The sequence below is a fragment of the Leuresthes tenuis genome, unplaced genomic scaffold (assembly GCF_036924035.1).
Source record: "Leuresthes tenuis unplaced genomic scaffold, fLeuTen1.0.hap1 SCAF_6, whole genome shotgun sequence".
NCBI classification, from domain to species: Eukaryota; Metazoa; Chordata; class Actinopteri; order Atheriniformes; family Atherinopsidae; genus Leuresthes; species Leuresthes tenuis.
Window position 1 is genome coordinate 11,235,285 of NW_027325360.1, and position 21,727 is coordinate 11,257,011.

The window sequence follows — 21,727 nt, forward strand, 5'->3', positions numbered from 1 at the left end:
GTGACCTCGGTGGTAAGCGTCTGCTTTTCCACCAGAAACGTCTTTTTTTTGCCTCCTTGAGTTTTAGGAGGGGCAGCACGGTGTGACCCAAGGAGAGTGTGATCATAGATTATTGTTTGTCTTGTTTGTCTCTATGTGGCCTCGTAATGGACTGATAACCTTACCAGGGTGTACCCTGCCTCTCACAGTTGGGATAGGCTCCAGCCCCCCGCCACCTTGAGTTGGATTAAACGGGTATAGAAAATGGATGGAGTTCTGGAAGAAGTGCCTCCACCAAATAATCAAATAATAATAACTTGTATTTAAAAGGCCACTTTACAAATTTATAACCCAGAAATTGTATTAGATAGTGATCACATGTGACATTTGGTTTGCTGCTGAATTAATGTCATATGCTGTGTTACTGTTATGGCTACAAGATTGTGCTTTATCAGAATCAGTGGCATTTATTGACCTTTCATCAAATTCCTTCAAGATTCAGTCACCGCATTTGTGACTCTGAGCTGACATGGATGGAAACTGCAATTTGAGTTGTAGATTTAGTTTCCATTTACTTAGTGGGAATATTCGTACATACGATAATTGGTGATCGGCACGGAAGAAGTGAAGTTTTTGGAGTTTGGTATTTTTTTGTTAAGTTTTCAAACATGTATCTGCATTGATGAATCTTTGAAAGTAAGCTTAAGAAAACCTGCACGGCTGGATACGCACTCAAGAAATAGACTCAGCCCTACAACCACTGTTCCATCATGCTTTAACATGCTATTTGCATAGCTGACTGGCCCAGTCACATCACAGCAGAGATCTCATACTTCCATGTATTTAGAACCAGCTCTTCAACTCTGAAACAACACAAAGTGTTCCTGTCTCAGCTTAGTAATGAGCAGGGAATGCGTTTGGTGGAAAGCCTGCAATGGTATCAGGAAGAAATTCATATGATTTAATTAGAGTAGAGATACGACTTGGTTTCCTAAAGGCCATTTTAAAGTGCATTATCAGCCTTTTCATGCTATGGCAGATGCTATGGCTTGTAGATAAAGTTCCAAACCTCTGACGGTTACAGGGTAAAAATTTAGATATTTTTGCAATAGTATGTTGCAATACTCTTTGAGACTCTTTCATAGACATCTCAGATATTTTTTTATTCAATTTCCAAAAGTTTAACTCCAGTTTTCTCCGGAGACTTAAAAACGAGTCTAAAATGATGCACACGTGTCCATCATACAGTTGTCATCCTTATCACTGCTTCCACATCCATCCTGTAGATAAAAATGTCAAGTTGCCTTCGGGTTTAGCTCTATCTTTGCAGTGACATCCTCTTCTGCTGTTGCAAACACTTTGCAAACACTTACTTTGTAAAAGCAAAAAAAGGTGAATTTTAAGTATCTGTCGTTCAAAAAGTTTTTAAGATTACCGCTGAGTGTTTTCTTCAGCAACATACAGTATGATGCTAAGCTATGAAACAATCTAAAAGCAACAATTTACATACTAAAACACATGTCGATGAAGCAGATTTGGATTTTTCGTAAATACAAAATGTAGATTTGCAAAGCAGAGGCACATGTTCGCGTCTATTCTATTCACAGTATTTATACTGTGTAGAAAAATGACATGTATGATATGACATGCCTCAGATACAGTACTTAAGAGTCATCTGAGATATAACCGTAGATGAGAGCACATGATTCCTGCAGACAGAGCTAAAGCTTTTGCCACTTGTTGTGGCTTGTTGTGGCTCAGTGATTCTCAACAACAGGTCTTAAGTAACTCTTGTTTATGACGCATGTCATTTGCTGAGGGGTCGGTCTGTCCTGCAGCAGTATGGCAGACTGTGGATGGTATTCCGCCTTGAGTGGCACACAGGTAGGTGACTTGGATGAAATCGAAGACGGGGAACAAGGAGAACACAGTGTGTCTGTCACTGAGGTTGTTTCATTGAGCCGTGGTCTGATATTCAAGATCTCGATGTCACAGCAGATGCATTCCTCCACCCTCTGAGACTGCAGTCTCTGAGCTGCCTGTGCAAATATGCAGAAGGTATAACGACAAGAAAAACTGTTTGAATAGAAGACTCGCATCCAAGAGAGCAGATAAGCTGGAGGAAACTGTCTGTGCTTCACTTGAAGACTATTTTAGTGTTAGCTAGAGATTTTATCAGATCTAGATAGGTTTGCTTAATGTACTTCAATAAGTTTGATAAATTAGTGTTTTCAATATTTCCAAATTCAATCTAGAATTATCCCTGCATTTCAAGTAAATAGCTTTGAATGTTTCAATAAAAAAGCATTAAAAAAAACAAATCTTGAATTTAAAAAAAATGCTAATAAAATGTCCAATTCTGCTCAACAAAAGGAACAAAAAACCTTTTTCACACAACACGATTGTGATATTATGAAAACTTCAACCTTGTCTCGCTATAGTTAAGGAGTTGTTTACCCTCCAAGCATCTTTCCTTATTTTTTAATTATCTAAAAACAAACTAATGCACCGCCTTCCCAAAGAGCTCTAGTTTTCCAGTTTGTGTATTTCATTTAATACTTGTGTCCACCGAGGTCTTTAGCCATGGAGCTGCATTTTCTGTGTGCTCTGTATGTGTCAGGCTGAAAACATCACTCCAATCTGAAGCTTTTTATATTTTTTGCGTCAGGTTTTTTGCACCTTCTAAACCCACCTATACAGGCTTTTCTTATTTTGTCTTTTTTTAATAATTTGTTGAAAATATGAACTATTAGAGCTCATTTTGAGAAAGAAACTGAAAGCAGCCCCCTTTTAACCAGTTCGATCTTCATTCCTTGGTTAACTCAGAACTTGTGAACACCAAACATTTGGCATGACTCTTATGCATTTTTCATTTTGCTTGGGGGAATTAATATAAATTCACCAAAAGAGAATTACAAAAACTGAGCTCAACATGTATTTTACATCTATATTTTTAAAAAATGTTTGTTTTTGTTCCATAACCTTGGAATTTTTTATGAAACGACAAAAAATGTGTCCATTTTCATTTGATTGTGATGATATTTAGTATGCACTGCATTTGTATTTGCACATAATGACTGGTTCCTCTCAGTTCATGATTTGACTGTGTCAGTGGTTTGTCCATACCTCATTCAGGAAGCTGTCAAACTCTGGTTTTTTGATCTTCATACCAGCTGGATAAACAAATATCTCCCTCAGCACACTCTTTAGCCTGGAGGAGACACACATACTGTACATAATTTGAAATCATGAATTAATGCTGTAGTGAACATTTACAGATGACGCAAATTACATTTTGCGTTGGGGCCACAGGAGAATTGTGCAGCCCAGCAGTAACAAGATGGGAGTCAGAATCTTTGGTAAGTGAGCAGAGTCTGCAGGAGGAAACAGTGGGTTACATAATCGGGAAGTAAAATTCAAGCTTTATTACTGAAGTTTGACTAGTTTTGGACAAGATGCATTTCAGTAATATGGTTGTGTCTTTGTGTTTGCGTGGGACGTTATAATTCTCACAGTCAATTTTGGTCCTGATGATGACACTGGCAGGTAGTCCAGGCCCCACTTTAGTGAGAGCACTCACAGAGCAGGTATACTCTTGGTTCTGGCGTAGACCCTTGATAGTCACAGACTTCTGCAGGGGATCTGCCACTGTAACATTGAACAGATCTGGATACACACAATATTGTGAATGCATAATTTGATTTAGCTGAACAGCATAGAAACTTAAACGATGATAATCTGTGGCTGCTCCTAAGGAGCAGATTGATTTAACATATGACTGTCCAGAATAGTCCCCATTTAACAGTTTTAGCAGAATGTTTAGAGAATATAACTTTAAAAAAGTGATCAGGATCAAGAATTATTTAAACTGGAAGCTTTTCTCTGGACTTACTTTCAGTTTGACCTGGCAGAATATCAGAACCTACTTCCTGAACTGTAACCAGGTAGCCAGTGATGAACGCGGGCTGAGCTGGATCATCTTCATTATAACGCCACTCCAGTGCCACAGAGGAAGATGTACTCTGAACAGGTTCCACCAAACCTGGGGATTGTACTGATGCTATGAAAATAGAGATGGTTTGATGAAGAAAGACAGATAATATCTGAGAGAATTACAGGAACAGAAATTGGGCAACAGTGCAACTTCCCCAACACTCATGAACTTTCTATGTTTTGAACGTTTCTTTGCAAGTTAAGGCGAGCTCTGACAGATTCGGAGTAACAATAGAAAAATGTCAAGTCTTGTTTTCTCTGCTTTATCAGTTATTTCTCTGAGTATATCTAAGAATTATCATTGCTCACATGTTCAGAGAAATTCCAATGATGAGGCTTTGACGGGGACCTCTTGTGTCAAAACTGGAGCTTCTACATAATTTTTAGAGTTTTGGTGAATGATTAAAACTGTTGCACAGTACTTATGCTGATATGATCATCTTCTTTTCCCCAACAACCACACAAAGAACTAAATCTATGATTTTCAAATGTGGTTCAATAAAAATAAAACTCAATTAATTATCTGTAAATATACTCACTGAGTTCCTGTGAGTATCCTGTCTGAATCTCCAAAAGATTGTGTCCATTTTCTGTGCATCCATAGATATTAAATGCATACCTGAAACCTGCTTTGAAATCCCCTAAGAAATAAAAGTTTGTGAGAATAGATACCAAGGTAGAGACGGAAAAAGCATTCATACTGACCAGTTCCAAAAAAGAATCGCGAAACAAAAACTTACCATCACGCAAATCTAAAGTGTTGTTTCCCTTTGGTACCTTTATCCACTTCAGAATACAGGGTACAAAACTTCTCATAATGCACCATTCCACAGTATAGCCACATGTGACAGTACTCTGGTGATCCCAAGACAAACTGGAAAAACCAGCTGTGGTGCTGTTCAGCTGCTTATTTACTGGGTGGATATCTGGAGAGACACAAAGTTTACTCACTAAGCATCTAATCACAAATAGTGTGTCAGACTGTGACCAGTAAGAACATTAATGTTAATAGTGTTACACCAAAAAACTGAAGGGAGAGCAAAAACGGTATCAGAGAGTACATCAATCAGCGGACATCACTGATATAAATACAGTACTCCTCACATTTTAGCTTTGCACACATATTCAAGATGACCGAGTTGTCCACGTTGTTTTTAGACGTGTTTTCACGAGAGATAAATCTCGAGAGAATCTCAGCTAAGTTGTTCACCTGTGTGGTCCTGTGGTGGGATAGTGATGTGTGCAGGGATGGAGGAGCCACTTTGAAGAACCGCTTGGACAGTGAAGTCGCACCTTGCTGGACCGATGGAGACTTCTACTTGGCTCTGCCCACTCTCCTTCAGCTCTCTCCGGATTTGGCCTCCCTGTGACCACTTCAGTGAGTAGCCTGTGATGTTTACTGTGCCTGCTCTGCCAACAACATGCTGACAATAAATTGGATTATTGAGAGTGAAAAATGTTGCGCAAATGATGATATACTTTCCCAAAAAATGAAGGATTGTCCTTTATTATAAGATGCGATAAACATTTGTCCTGAAATAACAAGTGAAGAAAGACTTACTGGGTTCCACAACAGAGTAACGTGACGTTTGTATGAGTCAGACAGCTGCTTTATTCTCCTCCATAAATCCAAGGTCACCAGTGGATCTGAGGAACATTCTTCATTTAAGTCATCACAAGAGAATTTTATACAACAACCAATATACTCGGTGTTTGTACTAATAACATGCATACAACACCGAGTTTATGTCTAGGACTTGTACTGTGAGCCTCCCTTTTTCTTTCCTGCCTAAAAAAGAGAATATTTTAAAAAGAGAGAAAGAATTTGGGATAGAAATTAATTCTGGATAAAAATGTTCTGGATTCAGGCTACTCAGGGATTTTTTTTTCATCCTTTTATGTTTGCCTTTAATTTAGTCTGAGTGTGGTCTTGACTAAAGACTTAAAACACTTAATCTGGACTTGACTCCACCTTATACTCTCCTGTTTATACTTAGATTATGTACTTACATGTTGTATAAGAAATGGGCCGTGTCCATTCTCCCCAGAGTCTGCCATTAACAGAACAGCGCACTCTGGCAGAGTAATTTGTGTTTGGATGTAGATTATCCAGTCTGACTTTGCAGAGACCACTCGCACTGTTACAGTTCAGCTGTTCCACAGAGGGGAGAAAAAAATGACAAAAATAAGGAACTGTAATATCCAGTTCTGTATTCTGCACATTTTCAATTCAATTCAATTTATTTACTCCGTTTTATTTATATAGCACCAAATCAAAACAAATGTCATCTCAAGTTAGTTCACATTTTAATCAAACCAGATAAGAATTACCTGTGTAATGCTCACTGGAACTGTAGAAACCTGACAGAGGAGGGTCATTTGGGTCAAGTTCCCACTTACACTCCAGGACAAGCTGACGTTCGTCACCCCAGGGCTCACTCTATCCCACTCCAACACAGGAAACACTAACAAATTTATCAAAAACTTCAACCGGTTGCAACATTCAAATAACACAAGGGCAACAACACCAATGGTTTCTCAACATTCTGCTGATACATTTAGGGTGCACAGAAATCAGAAAGACATAGTGCCTGCAAGATTTCTGTGTGCACATTGCATAAATCTTTAGGCCACCGATCATACAGCTGAAACTATTTAGAACAACATATTCAGGGAATTCTACATTTGGTTCATATGTTTAAAGAACTTCTGACCTCTGTCAGAGATGTTGAAGCTATAGCTCTCTGTTTCCTCCCCCAGCTTGTTCTTCACCAGCACACAGATGTTGTATTCTTGCAGCTGTGGCACAGCTGGGAAACTACAAGACGATGTCTCACAGTTGATAGTGGCCTGGTTTGAGTTCCTGTGTTTTCACAGTAACATAGACAGGAATATGAAACTACAAGAAGCATCCAGCTGTCTTGTGGCATGATATAATAGGTAAATAGGATGTTTGTTTTGTTTTATTCAGTTATGTAGCGTTTCAAAAACCTGGGTTACAGAGTGCTTTACATAGAAACACATGTAAAATCAAACATTTGAAGCAAGAAGTCAAACATTTTTGAACAACATAAGCCATAATCATAAACCAGATAAGTCAGACACAAACATTTAGACAAGAGCGGATCTTCTGCTGTGATTTAAAGCACCAGCGTTAATGTGCTGTACTGACTCCCAGAGGAAGTTCCATTGTCTCAGACCCAGTTGAGCAAAGGAGCAAAGTGTCCCTTCAAGTTCTCAGTAAAGAGTGAGGAGCAATTAGTGTGCCTTGGAAGAGAGCTGAGGGGACTCAGAAAGTTGGAAAATGTATTCTGGAGCCAGTCCTTACAGAAAAGGAGGAGGGTTTTGCAATGAAACCTGAATTTCATAGGAAGTCTATATTGTGACAGGAGAATCAGAGTGATATGAGTGTATCCTGGAGAAGAGCTGTCGCAGAGTTGCAGAATTTTCTACCAACTACAAATGGGTGACATAGTCTTGGTTTTAATAGTCTTAGGTACAGGAACACAAACGCATGAATTCTAATTGCTGGAAAGATAATAGAAGGATTATTTTTGCAAAGTTTCTCAGGTGAAAATAGCAGGACTGAATAATTGACTTAACATGTCAATCATGTTTCAATTGATAGTCAAAAACTACACCTACATTTTCATCAGATAATTCAATTTTATCATTAATTTTGTAATATTATCAAAACACACAACTGAACTTTTGTATCATGTGCCCAAAAGGGAGCACATATATAGACAGAAAACGACATGTCAGAGGCGTGAGGGAAGAAGCACCATCACAAGTTACAACAACAAAGGTTTTGGTGTGATGGAGATGGTAGAAAATACATCAGTTTAATACTGCACTGGGGATCCCTTCCTATTTTTCTAATTGATCAGTAAGAACAACCTAATCAACTGTACCAAAGGCTGTAGGCAAATCTAAAACATCTTAATCAGTAATTTCACCAGAATCTAAGTGCATGGGGAATATCTTTAGAAACCTCAAGGAGAGCTGTGGCAGCGCTGCATTTCTGACAAAAGACCTGGATGGTATTCGTCAAATACGACACATCCACTGTTCTGTTACAGTGTTGTAGGTTTGAATCTACCCTGTCTCCTGAGTATAGACTTTGTAATTGAACTTTTTCATTGAGAACTCTAATTATCTGCACAAGTGCATCGTCCTAAAAAAAAAATATAAATAAATAAAATTTAAAAAAAGAAGAAGACACACCACCATCTATGCCTGATATTCTTCTGTGAAGGCATGCTGAATTTCTACCAACACGTGTGTTTCATGTGTTTACCTTATGTGGAGAGTCTGTGTTCGCTTGCTGCGATCACTGGGGTCGTGTTTCCTGCCTGAATCCCAGTTGCAGGTGATAGTTGTCATGTCTGACGTTGCACAGCTGAGGTTTCTAGGCTTCTGCGGGGGAACTACAGCATACGCACACAGATGTTCACATGCTTGAGTTCTTCCTCAAAATACGAAAAAGCTTTATGAAAGTTATAATAAATCAGACTCACAGCTGATATAGTTCCAGGTATGACTGTTGTTGCCTGTTGTCTCAGTACAAGTGAGTAACAAATGTTTAATTCGTATATTTGGGATTGTCAGATTGTGCACAGCAATAGCCTTGACTCTGGCACCAATATCTATATAAGGGAATTGACTTTTCCTGAAAGCAATGCTGGTGATATTGACTCCTTCTGGTGGAATACAGCAGAACATGGCACTCGAGCCTTCCCTCAGCACCCGCTGGAAGGGAAAAATCTTTGTCTTATCCTTTGCCTTGACTCCTACAAGACACAGATTAAATGAATAGATAAGGATCGGACCGGCGTCGCATTGAAGGAGGCATACTAGAAGAAATATATTTCAGTGCAGTCTCCAGAAGTATGTCACACTGAGAATAATATGGAGGAGTGTTGCTAAAAAAAAGCTTCAAGGATACAATAGAAATGTTTCTTATCTCAAATTTCAATGACGTAGGTATGTGTAGGTTGCACACTGCAACAAGTGTTTGCAGTGATGGCAAGTAAGACAGACTGATATAAAGATTAGTAAAGGGGAAGAGAGACAGGATGGAGGACTAAAAAAAAAAAACTAAAAAAAAGTTAAACTAGCACTTAAAATACCAGTACCTTTTCAGTGAAACGGTGCAAGTAAGGAACAAGCTCTCTATGTGTTTGGTTTGGTTTTAATCAACAGGCTGACAATAAAGGTTCGGAGAATCATCTCACCATAGTTGGTTATCCAGTTGCTCCAAAGACTCGGGGCGGATTGATTACAGAAAAAACGTATCCTGACAGAGTGATCAACACACTCTAGAGGTAGATCAGAGGTCCATGTCCATGTGTATTCAGCGGAACTGTCAGCGTGTACACTCACATTTATCTACGTCAAACAAAATGTGATACATCATGAATTCATTCTAATAAAAGGAGCATTGGCAATGCTACACAATTACTTAAATGTAACAAGTTTTTAACCACAATCAAATTAAGGCAACAAACCCTCCAATACTCACATTGTAAATAACAGCGTGCTCCTCAGTGCGGCTGACCTGGATCTCATAAATGTCACTCGATGAGGCTGTATGGTTCCCCAGCCAGCTTACCACAAGACTTTTCTTGTCACTATTAGCCTTCAAATGAGTGATGTTTGGTTTTGGTGGTGGAGAACCTGGCACACAGTTAAAACATAACTGATGTAAAGCTACAGGATGGAACTTTAAAAAAAGAACTTGAAAAATCCAGCTTACCAGTGCCAATACAGCAGTCACTGGGATCCTTGAAAAATATGAGAAACAGCACAAGCAAGCTAGTGCAGAATACTCTGACACTTATCATCCTTTTGGCTAAGAAATGATCAGACCAGAGCGGATCTCAGGCTACTGACCATGCAAATAAACTGGAAGCCTCCTCTGTCAACCGTAAATGGCAGTTTGCCTACAATTCATCAGAAAGTATTGCGTAATAGAAGGCAGGAACTCGTGAGAAGTGTGTGAACATCAAACGGATGTGACTGTACTGTTTTTCCCACACAAGGCAAATACACTGTGAATGGATCTTTGCCACAGTAGTTTTATTTACAATATCAACATGGCACTTTACAGATATGATTAAAGAGATTACAAGACATCATGTATTAAAACAAAATTATTATTAATATTGGCAGTGCAATCTATCAGCAATCTATCTGTAATAAATTATCAGAAAAAGCAATGAACTCACTCTTTACATCAGTTACAGTTATATTATAGCAAGATTTTTTGGCACTTCAAATGAGAAAAGTAATTGGTAGAATTATAAGATCCTCCTCTAACATTGTGTGCATAGGTAGCCTAAAACTATACACATGTTCAATATTTCTATGTTTGGCAAATGCTTACAATCACGTATAAATATCTGCATGGGGGGGAATAAAGAAAAAAATTACGTTCTATACAATGTTTGGGGCTCGATTGGCTTCTAATAAACTCAAATTTTCTTTTAAGTGCTCAGTGAATTACATCAATATTTCCGATTTCTTGATTCTTTAGATCACAAAGTGTCTGTAACACAAAGGTACCTGTGTCTTCAAACAAGTGCAACAAATATTTTAAACATAGCAGTAAAAAAACATGGGGAAATGAGCATAAATGCTGATTCACTTTTTGCAAAAAGGCACAATGGTTTGATGGCACTGGAGGAAGAATAATTTAAGTTCACTCAAAAGGCACATACTGAACAATCTGTTTATATTTTCTCCCAGCATTTGCCCTTCGATTTGGATATTCTTATATAAACCCATTACATTTAGATAAAACAACAGTACACAGACAAATAAGCTACAGATAAATTATTGTTTGTCCAGTTACAGATCAGGCAGCTTGCTTTACTCAGAGGTAAACAATATTTTCCTCTCCTCCATCTTCTCCATTTCGTCCTTCGAGAGAGAGGTAAGCTTGTGGTGGAAGGAGAGGGGTAAGAGAGGCTGAGGAAGAGAAGTCTTCCTTATAAAGTCTGTGATCAGTGCCCTCTGACCTCCAGGAAACGGGAGATTGTGTGTCCTGGGTTGAGCAGAAGTCTGCTGGAAGGAGAACAGAAACTGTCAAGACAACAATCATGTTTTGGAAGGCTTGACAAAAACAAGAGCCATTTGGGTAATGCTTTAATTTCTGTATATACAGGACAGACATGTCTTACTGTTGTTGGTTCTTTCCTGCTGTGTAGTGACCCTGCTGCTGAATGGGTGGAGGGAGTCAGTCGGGGGTCGGGAACAGGTGTGGTTGTTACTGAAGTTTGGATACGTAAGACCATCCAGGGGCTGTTTGTTGTGCGTCTGGCTCAACAATGTGTTGAGGCTGTTGTAGAGAGTGGCACTAAGGCTGGGGTTAGCAGTGTAGCTGGAGCTGTTCAGTGGCCCATCATGGTTCTTTTTCTGCATGGAGAGTGCATGTTGGTGCTGGTTGTTGTTGTGAATTGGCTGGTGGCGGTGATTCTGCTGCAGGGAGGCAAGCAAAGCCACCTCATTTCCGTACACTGAACAGTTACCATCCAAGCTGCCTGAGCGGCTGTGAGTGGACACCTGGGACGAGGAAACCGCACAAAAAAAGCAGGGCTGTCAAGGTATATTTCCCTGTATTTATCCCTGTCCTCTGTCATCATGAATGTCATCACGAATTTCCACCCTCCTGTCACTCCTCCCCGCTAACCTTGTATCCATCCAGTGGTATTGTGACTGGCAGGCTGCTCTGGCGGCTATGTCTCCAGCTCTGGAGCAGCCTCTGTTGGGTCTCAATCTTCTCCTTCTCCCTCTCCACACTCCTTTGGCCCTCCCTCAGTCGCTCCAGATTTTGCCGATACTCCAGCAACTGGGTCTCCAGCTCCTCACGCTCGTAACGAAGCCGCTCAGCCGCCAAGAGACACTGCTGCTCTCGCTGCTCCAGCACACTTTCCTGCTCACTCTGCAAGCATGCAAGGCTTATGTGGTTATCTATGTTTATGAAAGACTAAGCTGCAGATATGTGCTTTAATCTTTCAACAGACCTTGATTATCTGGCCTTTATTTACTATGTTTTTCACTGTTGACACGATATCTCACTCATATGTAGTCCTGTATGTTTATATTAGTTCACATGAGATGGTGATGGTCTAGATTAGAACATCACTTTGTGATCCTTTTTTTTTTTTACTTTTTATCTCTGATTTTACAGCTTTAAGTACATGCAACAGAATTACAAACCACAACACATATGGCCAAGGATTCATAAATACATGAGACCCACACGTTTAAAGATTGAAATCACAAGGCTCACCTGTTGTTTCTCTCTGGCCACACACTCTTTGTCCCAGCGTTGCTGCTCTTGTTTCAACTTTGCATGGAGTTTCTGCACATCATCCACATCCTCTTTCTTCCTCTCTAAGCTCCTCTTTTCCTCTTTCACCTTGTCAGTGCTCCTTTGCTTCTCCTGCTCCTGGAAAACAACACAACATTTCTCAAATGTCTTTCTTTTTACCTGTTATTCCTAATAAAAGATTGAGTGAATTCCAGTTTTTTTCAGCCTGAAAACAATCATTAACTTGCACAACAGAAAAATGTTTGTTTTAACACGAATATCAGGTGGCTGATACCAGGCTGCTTTGGAGGGAGGTGAGGATTCGAAGCTGAGGTCTTTCTCCCTCCTGGAGAAGGAGCTTATGGACTTCATAGCAGCTGTCCTGGAATGTCACTGCTGCCTACAAACATGAGGAGACACCCAGTCTTTTGTAACATAATCACTGTCACATTGAAGATTTGAATCTGATTAGTATCTTTTAGTACGATTTCTGGCATAAATGTCCTTTGAGGTTCCTCACTAACACTGTTGAGGTTTGTAATTATGTTGTTGTGAGTTGACCAAAGCTATTTAAATTAATATATGCATTTAATAATACTGCATTTATTCCAGTGTTCAATATTAATTCTGTCCTTTCGATCCAGAAACTGAACTCATTCAGCAAGCTGAGACGTGCACTCTTCTCACCTGCAGACTGTAGAGAAGTTGAGTGAGGCTCTGGATGCTCTCTGCCACCTAAAGAACATTGTGTTACTATGATGGAACAATATTGCATATTTATCAATCAACACATTTTTCATACTGAAGAACTAAAGCGGTTAAACCTTTAACAGCGTCCCTTTGGTGTCTCCCTTTTTGAGCTCGACAGCTGAGCTCCACGAAACATTGTCCAACCCCGCCAACTCACTGTCTGACCCAAGAGAGGTGGAGCTCATACTGAGTGTGCTCAGATAATCCGCTGTATGAACAAGGAAAGGTTAGGAAATATGTTAAATATAGTCACATCAGAGAGGATACAGCAGTATGTGGGAAGCAGTGTGGGAAACTCTATTACTCACGCTCAGAGGGAGACTCCTGAATGCTGCTGCCGTGGCTGTTGTAGCTGCAGCACTCGGGCCCTCGGAGAGGAGAGCTCTGACTTTGCAAAGAAAAGCCATCGCGAGCTTGAAGAATGGCAATCAGGTTCTCCGCTATGGAGGAGGCAAATATTGGTCAAAACTTTTCTGCAACAAGATAAACCTGCGGCAAGTCATATCACTTTTTAAAAAAGATCTTTTCGACTGTTCCTGATGACGACAGAGCACATGTAGCTCAGTATGGCCGCCTTTGTCTTTGTGTCAGAGTGTCCGTCTTTCTGGTTCTATTTCTCTCTGAACTTTTCTGAAAGGCACAACAGTAATCACTCTCACAGCATTTGAAACCTAACCAATGAAACAGGAGAGAATCTTTTTCTGGACATGAATGTCTATCCCAAGCTATTCTTCTTTACAGAAGTTATCACAACAGAGGCAGAAAAGCTCTTGTATGCCAGTCGTTAAAGTTGAGCTTTGATAAAGCGCTGGTATGAAGAGATTTCCGGAGCACTTTTATGGTGATTACGATGTAACTATAACAAAAACAAATGCTTTAGACTGCATCTAATTGTTACAATGTAGCACTGATGGGATTTTTCAGGTCTACAAAAACCACATCTAAGCTGATTAAAAGTCCTGCATACTTTGAAAACATCAAAGCTGGGACATGTTAGGAAATCACTGACAACGCTCAGCAGTCTAGGGGTCTGACAATATTCTAATATTGAAATAATCATGATATCAAAAGACTGAAATATGGATATTGCGTTGAAGATACACATATGATTATATTGTGCTTTGATCACAGCTGAATAAATCAAGAGTATTACATGCAGACTGATGTTTGCACAACTTTTGATGTTTCTTACCTCATATTTTAAGTGTAATTTAATTGGAAAGAAAACAACCCTTGGAAAACGTAGATTGAAGTTTTCTTCTAATGTTTTAATGATATTGTTACCATGAATATTTTTTGTCCATTATAATCATGAAGTGAAAATAAGATGTCGTCACAGCCCTTGTGCAGAGAAAACTAATAAAAACAAGTGTTGGCGGACATATATAGCTTAGAAAGACAAATAGAATCTGTATAAGGCATATAAAAATGTAACCCCTTTCAGCCTTGTGTATTTATAATGCTTTATGTTTATGTTTATGCATTTGGCAGACGCTTTTATCCAAAGCAACTTACAAATGAAAATATAACAATGCAGCTAACATCAAAGCTAACAATAAGCTAGTCAGGCTCTGTCAGCGGTGACAGTGTAGAAATAGACATAGAGGAAAGTTCAGAAAGGGAGAGTGCAGTAGAGGGGTTAGGGAAATGCAGGGTAAGTGCTAGAGTAGGAGATGCTCTCTGAGGAGCTGGGTCTTCAAGAGTTTCTTGAATATAGGTAGGGACGCCCCTGTTCTGGTAGTGCTGGGTAGGTCACATGAAAAAAGTCTGGATTGTCTTGATCATGGTGTAGGTAATGCTACACGACAATCCTTTGATGAATGGAGTGATCGAGTCGGGACATAAGCCTTTTCGAGAGCATTCAAGTAGGTGGGAGCCGTTTCATTAAACACTTTGTAGGCTAACATCAGTGACTTGAGTTTGATGGGGCGGCTAATGGTAACCAGTGGAGCTCAACGAGCAGAGGTGGGACATGTCATCAGGACCATCTGCAGAGGTTTCACACCACAGGCTGGGAGACCACTTAGAAGGGTGTTGCAGTAGTCAAGGTGGGAGATGACCATAGACTGCACCAGCAGCTGGGTGGCGTGTTGGGTTAGGTACGGCCTGATCTTTCTTATGTTTTACAATATGAAGCGGCACGATCGAGCAATGGAGGTTTAAAGGTTTATTTTGACTGCCTATAATAATAAATTTCATATACGCTAGTCTCTGAATGTAATTATTTGATATTTTGTTTGTGTGCATCATCTCTGTAGGTGTCTAACCTTCTCTGAGAGCAGCTGTGAGCAATGACAAGGCCTGACGTGGCGTCTCAGTGTCGGTGTACTGTGCCGGTTGTACCAGGAGATGGCGATGTGGTACATGTTCTGGTGAATTGAGGGTCAGTTCTGTGAGCTCAGCGTAAAGCTGTAACTTCTCCTCCAAACTGTGGCAGATTCGCTGGTCCTGACCAAACAGTGTTTCTGCAAAAAAAGCAAACATGGCTTGTGACAACCTGTTCATGATTTATATGATGAAAGGATTCTTCATATTTTGTGCAGAAGAAAATAAATAATGTAGGTATACGGTATTTTAGTTTCTTACCCTGGAACTTGTTGATTTTCTGAACTTTCACTTCTGCAGCTTGCCTGGCTTCCTCTGTCTCAGCACTTCGCTCCTCCTCCTCTTCTTCCTCAGGACAACTGCCATGTAGACCAGTTGGTTAGATAATGAGTGAAAAAAACATTAACACACACTAATCAGGCATGCGCTCACACACACACACTGATTCTAAGCTGGACAAATACTGTAGGACTGATGTGAACCACATGTGCGTACACACACCTCTCCACAGCCAGTCGGATGTGCCTCATCCACGCATTCCTCTCTTCTCTAGAGGTGGTGTGAACTTCATACATCTCTGGGCCCACTGAGGACGCAGAGATAAGAAACATTCCTCTCTCCTCATTGGCTACCTCTCTAACAATGAGCTTTTGCAGAGGGATTACTGGGGGCTTCTGGTCCTTAAAAAGAAAATCCAAAAGGATGGGTTAAACGACGGAAATTTTGATGAGGTCCCTGATTTTAAAGAGTTATGAGTGGTGCTTACCACAGAAGCAAAAACAAAGCGCTGGTCTTTCTCTTGTAGGAAAACCAGAACATCAGTGAGCAAAAGAGCCAAAGTGTCTGAAAACAAGAGAGCAGGCACATGAAGATTGGCGGTTTCAAACCTAAAAAGTCTTAAAAAATTATCTCGCTCCCACCTTTCAGACGTCCAGTGGCAGTCTTCCAGAAGACCAGCCCTTTGTATTGCAGATCCCTGTGCTTGCTGTGCAGATCCTGTTTGCGAAACACCTTGTCGTTTTTTAATTTGGCAAAACTCTTGGTTTCCAGCCGGGCAAGCACTTCCTGCAACTCCTGACGTCTCTCATACTTATTAACGGTCAGGTCCACTGCTACAATGACATCACGAATCTGGGACAAAGCACTTGACAAGTCAGAGTGTTCCTGACTTCCTTCTGTGGGCACAAAAACACACAAGCACATTAACACAGTGTAGCTTTTCAGTTATGGTGTTCTCAGAATAAAAAAATTAACATAGCTTTAATTAGAGCTAAATTACAAAAAAAACATCTTTAGATTATCTCCCACAGGATCATGTTACAAATTTTAGACAAGCATTCTCCTAGACAAGAAGATAGACACCCCTTGCTTTGCCATTTGGGTTGCTTCTTGCTTAAGTGTTGCATATATTTGTAGTTTTGCTAAAGACACAAAAGAGCTGACTGACCCTGAGTGTACTGTAATATCCTCTCCAGCAGTACTGGATACTTGGTGATGCGCTGAGTGACCAGCAGGATAAATTCTGGCACCCCTCTTCGTCTGACCAGAGAGTTACTGCTCTGTTGCTATGAGGTAAGAAAATATAAATATGAGAACATCAGCTGCTCGGTCAAGATGTTTTACTGTCATGTTCTGATAAACACAGGAGTCCTGGGAACAGGAGCTTACTCTGACAAAGTTTTGGAGTTTCTTGTTTTGTTGCTGTAGCTCTTTGAAGACATTAACAGCCTCCATGTGGTGACTGCAGAACTCTCCGTACACCTGCTTCATCTTCTCAGCATTTTCATCTGAGAACTGAGGGAGACCATCCGATGCTGAGTACAGACATGTTTCTCTGAGTATTTATGCACATTATCGCATCAACACTAACCTGCTGGAGCAGTATATCTCCAATCTGATCAATGAGGTAATTTCGGGAATTCTCTATCTGGGTTGTGGCCTGTCGACGTTCCTGCAATGCTCGGAAAAGGTTCCTGTGGAAGTGCAGGAGGGGATCCAAGCATGGGAAGATCCGGGCCACACAGTCCCAGTCCAGCTGCAGCTCCTCCAGCATACCTCTCCTGAACACCTCGGACATGACACTCAAGGTTTGGATGTGGTGCAGCTCAGTCTGCATCAGCTCTACAGGGAGGAGGAGAGTCGCACCACAGTGGATTATGGCCAGTCAAGTATGTGGTAGAAATGTGCGTTCACAGGAACAGATGAGCTGTTTACTTGTGCAAATTTGTCCCACAGAGTGGAAATAAACCTCATTGGACAATTAGCCTTTTCTTGCCAACAAAAAAAAAAAGCTACGAACCTGAAATTAGTATATGGTTTGTTCAAGATATGATTAGCACTTGGGACTGGTTGCAGGGAAATCATAAAAAAAAAAAACTGCAAATTTTTTTAGCTGTGAGTGATCATTTAGAAACAAATAGCTGTAAAAAAAACTGAGAGTGTCAAATTGTTTCCATTACTGTGCGTTTTTTGACCCTTTGCTTCCTTTTCCTCTGCAGTGGTTTATCTCGCCACTCTACCTACCACCACTCTAAAATTTTGGTCTTAAGCCTAAAGAACATGGAGAGCACTATAACTTGGTGAATGTGATTTGCTTAATTTTCCAGAAAAAGTGTGGCAGATGAAGGCACAAAAATCACAACTTTAAAACATACTGCCCTATATAATAAACATAGAAATACAATAAATTGTTAACTAATTAATCTGTATGACATACAGTCAGAACAAAGAACATGAACACAGAACACGCATGAGGAGAAATAGAAGCAGTTCAGCAGTTCAAGAGCCTAACAATAATCCAATCATAAAAAACTCATTCATATGCTGCTCAATACTTTAGAATGCCCTAAACATTGTCATTTGCCAAACAAAAATCTGTCAGCTTAACAAATTAGAAAGCTTAAGTATAGACCATAGGTTGTATGTAAGAAGTGGAAGAAGACAGAAAGCTCGCACCATAAATGACATCCTGTCGCTTGACGGTGCGCCTGTCATGTTTCCTGCAAAACTCTGGACTGACTGCAAGACTCCATGACTCGACTTCAAGTCCCTGCAGGTCAGCTGACAGGTCACTCAGTAGAGGAGCATCAACAGTGTCTGTAGGAACAACAACAATGAGCAATGTCCCATTTCCTTATCACTGCTTAAGCGATGCATACAGAAAATTGTGTTGGTGTTTGTTCCTCACCCTGCGTGCTGATTGGCAGGTCGGTGGATGGGGGAGTTGTTGTGACAGGTGTTCCCTCTTCACACAGTGAGCTGTTAGTACAAGCTGTCATGGTGCTCTCACTGTCCACCCCTGCTGTGTCACTCAGCCCTCTGTTAAGAGACCAGAACATGAAGCTTGTTGACAATATGCAAGTGCTTTTCTGTTAACCAGTTTCATTCATATCAGCATTTCGAAACAGAGTTTCATTGGGTTGTGAAACTGCATTGGGCTGTTATTTTGTGCTGTTATTTAAGATCTGATCACCTGTATTGAATGTTCTTCTCAGAATTTAGAGATAGAAAAGCCAAAACCCAATTATTTAATATCTGATGTGATCTAGAAATCCCAGTTCTCAGTCACTCATATTATCATCACATGATTTATAAAACATTTGAATTATCTATAAAAATAGATACAATTTAATGTCATTACTCAGTATCTAAAGGACTATAACTGACAAACACTACCTGCTGTCTATAGAGATGGACAAGCTTTTGGAAAAAGCGGCAACTGCTTCTCTTTTCTCTTTGGTCATTGTTGCGACTGAAGAGGAGGAAGAGGAAGGTGAAGAGAAAATGGAGGCTGGAGAGTTCTCTTTTGATGAGTCTAAAGGAAAGATCAACAGGAAGAGGAATCAGTCTCACTCTTGGAGGCTTTCCCACTCCACAAATGAATATTTTCAAGTGTTTGCATAATGTTTTTAAATAATCTGTGCAGCACGGTCACATGTTGAGTCAAGCTTCAGTTACAGCTCGACCTGGCCATGTAACTGGACCACTGTCCTTATCCCAGCATACATGCATGGGAGTGGGATGAAGTTACTGACTGAAGCATGTCTGACGTCTATAAAACATTAAAAACATTCTGCTGCTTCTAACTTACTCAGTGAGAGATGATTGTACATGTAAGCATAGCTGAATTTACTGCAAAGCTGCTGTCTTTAAGTTGTTTAAATGGTGATTTGATGACACTGTGCTTAAAAAATATCAGGATTTTATTAGAGTAGAGCAAGCGTCTGGAAATTATTTAAACAAGTGTGAGCTGACGCGTAGTCTTTATGGGCTGATTTTCAGTCACTGATGTGTTAAGCTGTCTAACAAAAGTAACGGAAAAGTAAGCCAATGAGAACAGCCTCACTGGGAATTTGGCTGTAAGGAAAGTGCTCCAAGTAACTGTAATATCACCATCGTTATCACTGTCATCATGAAGACAAAATGATCCTGGCAGTGCAATAGAAATACTAAACCCTGCAGTCATGCACAAACTCACACATGAACACAGCCCAGACCAGATCCCCCACAGAGGTGGATTGAAATTTAACAAGAAAAAGCGGGGGATGAAAAGCAGTGGCTTACTTAATCCACCACATGACAAGGGAGGACAGGTAAATGAATAAAAAAAACAGGGGAGGACATTGTCGATGGTGTTGATGGCTTGGCGGTTTAACTCACTCTGTGGGAGAGACATGGTCTTGCTTTTCATCAGTTTTTCATTCCTCTCCGGCTGTTTCTAGTCGACACACATAATAACAATGACATCAACATGGGTAAATCCTCGTGGTTGTGTGTATAAAAAGGTGTTGCACTTGTAGCGATGACAGATACAGTTAGTATTAGAGTCCAATTTATGTCTAAAGAAATGTAAAACCTGCTCTCAGATACTGTGGTTACAGATACCTTGTTTGTGGGGTTCATCACAATATGGGAGTTCCTTTAACAGAGCAAATTCTTATAATCCTTTTTACATTCTGCCTTTATCAAACAGCAATGCCCTGTAGTGTATTTTAATTCAGAAAGTGTAGTGTAAGTATATATATACTATATACTATATTACGATGAGGATTATAAAAGCCTTCTAAAACCTGAGGGTCTTCAGGATATTTGAAAGCTATTCACTAAAATCTTCTATTTTTCAGCCCCTGAACAAACAAGAAACAAAATAATCGATTGAGAGGTTCAACCTACTTGAATTGTAAATCACTAACTTTACCCTCATTATTCAAAAATATCACAGGAGTTTGTGTGTCTTGAAAATGTCGATGTGGCAAATGAGCAACGCATATGTTGCTAGATAAAAACACACATTAGCCACGTCAGATCACAACTGATTTATGGTGAAAAAATCTTGAATGTTTTTTCATCAGCAGAATTCTGAATTTCATAAAACTTGGTTGAGAGGGTGAGCAATGTAAAGTAACAATGCATTACATTCTACTTTGATTAAAATTAGATTAAAAACAGGTTGTTGTTTTACAGAATTTCACAGAACCATGAAAACATCATCAGATCTGGGTCTTAAAATGAGATGAAGAGGACCCAAGCAAACTAGATAAAGATATTATATTTGCTGGACCTGGACCACTGCACTTGTCCCAGCAACTGCTTGTTGATTTTGAGATCAAATGAGATAGTGTTGAAGGTTACCTTTCCACAGGCTGCAACTGACTCTCTGCAGTTTTTATGGACATTCAGGTAGCAGTCTGCAGATTATGAAAGACAAACAGATGAAATCCAAGTTAATTTAATAAATTAACTGATAATTAACAGCCCTGCTCCTCTTGAGCAGTGCTGACATCACGCTAGGAATAAAACTGACTTCATGTCTTCTACTAAACAAAACATCATCCCAGCACATGCAAATGGATTCAAACAAACCCTAAACACTTCAGCCACCAAAGCACATAAAACGACAACACTTCTGACAGTGCAATACTCACTGGAGCACTGCAACAGCTCTTTCCCAGAAACAGACTTATCACAGGCCACACAGAGAGCTGGACCAGATGGAGACAGAGGAACAAATTGGTGTCCATTAGCGGATCCTGACTTCTCCTTCCCCTCTTTCACCTCCTTCCCCTTCACCTGAAATGCAAGTCATAAATATTGTTGATTTACTCATTTAGCTGACATGTTCTGCAATTAGAGTCACATTATCATGTAAACCACTGAAAAGAGGCATACTGCAGCTCTCCGCTTGCTGCAAAACACCTGTTAAAGTGAGGCTAGTAGAGATAAAGGGGCCTCTGAGTCTGCTTTTCTGTTTACTTTGTTAAGGTCCATGGGGACGGCTGCTGTTAGAGTGCTTTATCCTTAGGGGGCATTAGTAGGATTTTTCTCTCTGTATGTGTGCGACAGAGCAATGTTTGTTTTTTTATC

The 21,727-nt window shown here is 40.1% G+C and overlaps 2 protein-coding genes across 4 annotated transcripts in view; both read right to left on the reverse strand.

The window, feature by feature from the left end:
- Positions 1 to 1,116: 1,116 nt before the first annotated feature.
- On the reverse strand, positions 1,117 to 9,892 carry osmr (oncostatin M receptor). 3 transcript variants are annotated; one of them, XM_072387559.1, is made up of 18 exons: positions 9,731 to 9,891; positions 9,497 to 9,651; positions 9,210 to 9,363; positions 8,493 to 8,765; positions 8,273 to 8,402; positions 6,687 to 6,835; positions 6,304 to 6,437; positions 5,983 to 6,124; positions 5,534 to 5,619; positions 5,183 to 5,396; positions 4,713 to 4,898; positions 4,512 to 4,613; positions 3,872 to 4,039; positions 3,493 to 3,627; positions 3,272 to 3,353; positions 3,106 to 3,190; positions 1,747 to 2,018; positions 1,117 to 1,580 (listed from the first exon to the last, which is right to left on the reverse strand). In XM_072387559.1, the coding sequence occupies exons 1-18, from the start codon at positions 9,816 to 9,818 to the stop codon at positions 1,577 to 1,579; spliced, it is 2,559 nt and encodes an 852-aa protein (XP_072243660.1). In that variant the 5' UTR covers positions 9,819 to 9,891; the 3' UTR covers positions 1,117 to 1,576. The 3 variants fall into 3 exon arrangements, with proteins under 3 accessions (XP_072243660.1, XP_072243659.1, XP_072243661.1); XM_072387558.1 differs by having other exon boundaries at positions 3,493 to 3,645; XM_072387560.1 differs by lacking the exon at positions 1,117 to 1,580 and having other exon boundaries at positions 1,896 to 2,014; positions 3,493 to 3,645; positions 9,731 to 9,892.
- A 146-nt stretch (positions 9,893 to 10,038) lies between these two features.
- The window catches only part of LOC140309016 (rho guanine nucleotide exchange factor 28-like), a 33,082-nt gene continuing 21,393 nt past the window's right edge, over positions 10,039 to 21,727 (reverse strand). The window contains exons 16-37 of the mRNA XM_072386855.1: positions 21,289 to 21,433; positions 20,996 to 21,051; positions 20,024 to 20,081; positions 19,040 to 19,178; positions 18,552 to 18,682; positions 18,320 to 18,460; positions 17,235 to 17,485; positions 17,033 to 17,158; positions 16,812 to 16,929; positions 16,285 to 16,539; positions 16,131 to 16,207; positions 15,866 to 16,044; positions 15,626 to 15,723; positions 15,307 to 15,504; positions 13,348 to 13,479; positions 13,114 to 13,247; positions 12,977 to 13,024; positions 12,585 to 12,689; positions 12,269 to 12,427; positions 11,666 to 11,917; positions 11,157 to 11,538; positions 10,039 to 11,040 (exon numbers count right to left, since the gene is read on the reverse strand). Coding sequence (XP_072242956.1) covers positions 10,850 to 11,040; positions 11,157 to 11,538; positions 11,666 to 11,917; positions 12,269 to 12,427; positions 12,585 to 12,689; positions 12,977 to 13,024; positions 13,114 to 13,247; positions 13,348 to 13,479; positions 15,307 to 15,504; positions 15,626 to 15,723; positions 15,866 to 16,044; positions 16,131 to 16,207; positions 16,285 to 16,539; positions 16,812 to 16,929; positions 17,033 to 17,158; positions 17,235 to 17,485; positions 18,320 to 18,460; positions 18,552 to 18,682; positions 19,040 to 19,178; positions 20,024 to 20,081; positions 20,996 to 21,051; positions 21,289 to 21,433 — 3,375 coding nt within the window. The 3' untranslated portion in view covers positions 10,039 to 10,849. The remainder of the gene's footprint in view (positions 11,041 to 11,156; positions 11,539 to 11,665; positions 11,918 to 12,268; positions 12,428 to 12,584; positions 12,690 to 12,976; positions 13,025 to 13,113; positions 13,248 to 13,347; positions 13,480 to 15,306; positions 15,505 to 15,625; positions 15,724 to 15,865; positions 16,045 to 16,130; positions 16,208 to 16,284; positions 16,540 to 16,811; positions 16,930 to 17,032; positions 17,159 to 17,234; positions 17,486 to 18,319; positions 18,461 to 18,551; positions 18,683 to 19,039; positions 19,179 to 20,023; positions 20,082 to 20,995; positions 21,052 to 21,288; positions 21,434 to 21,727) is intronic.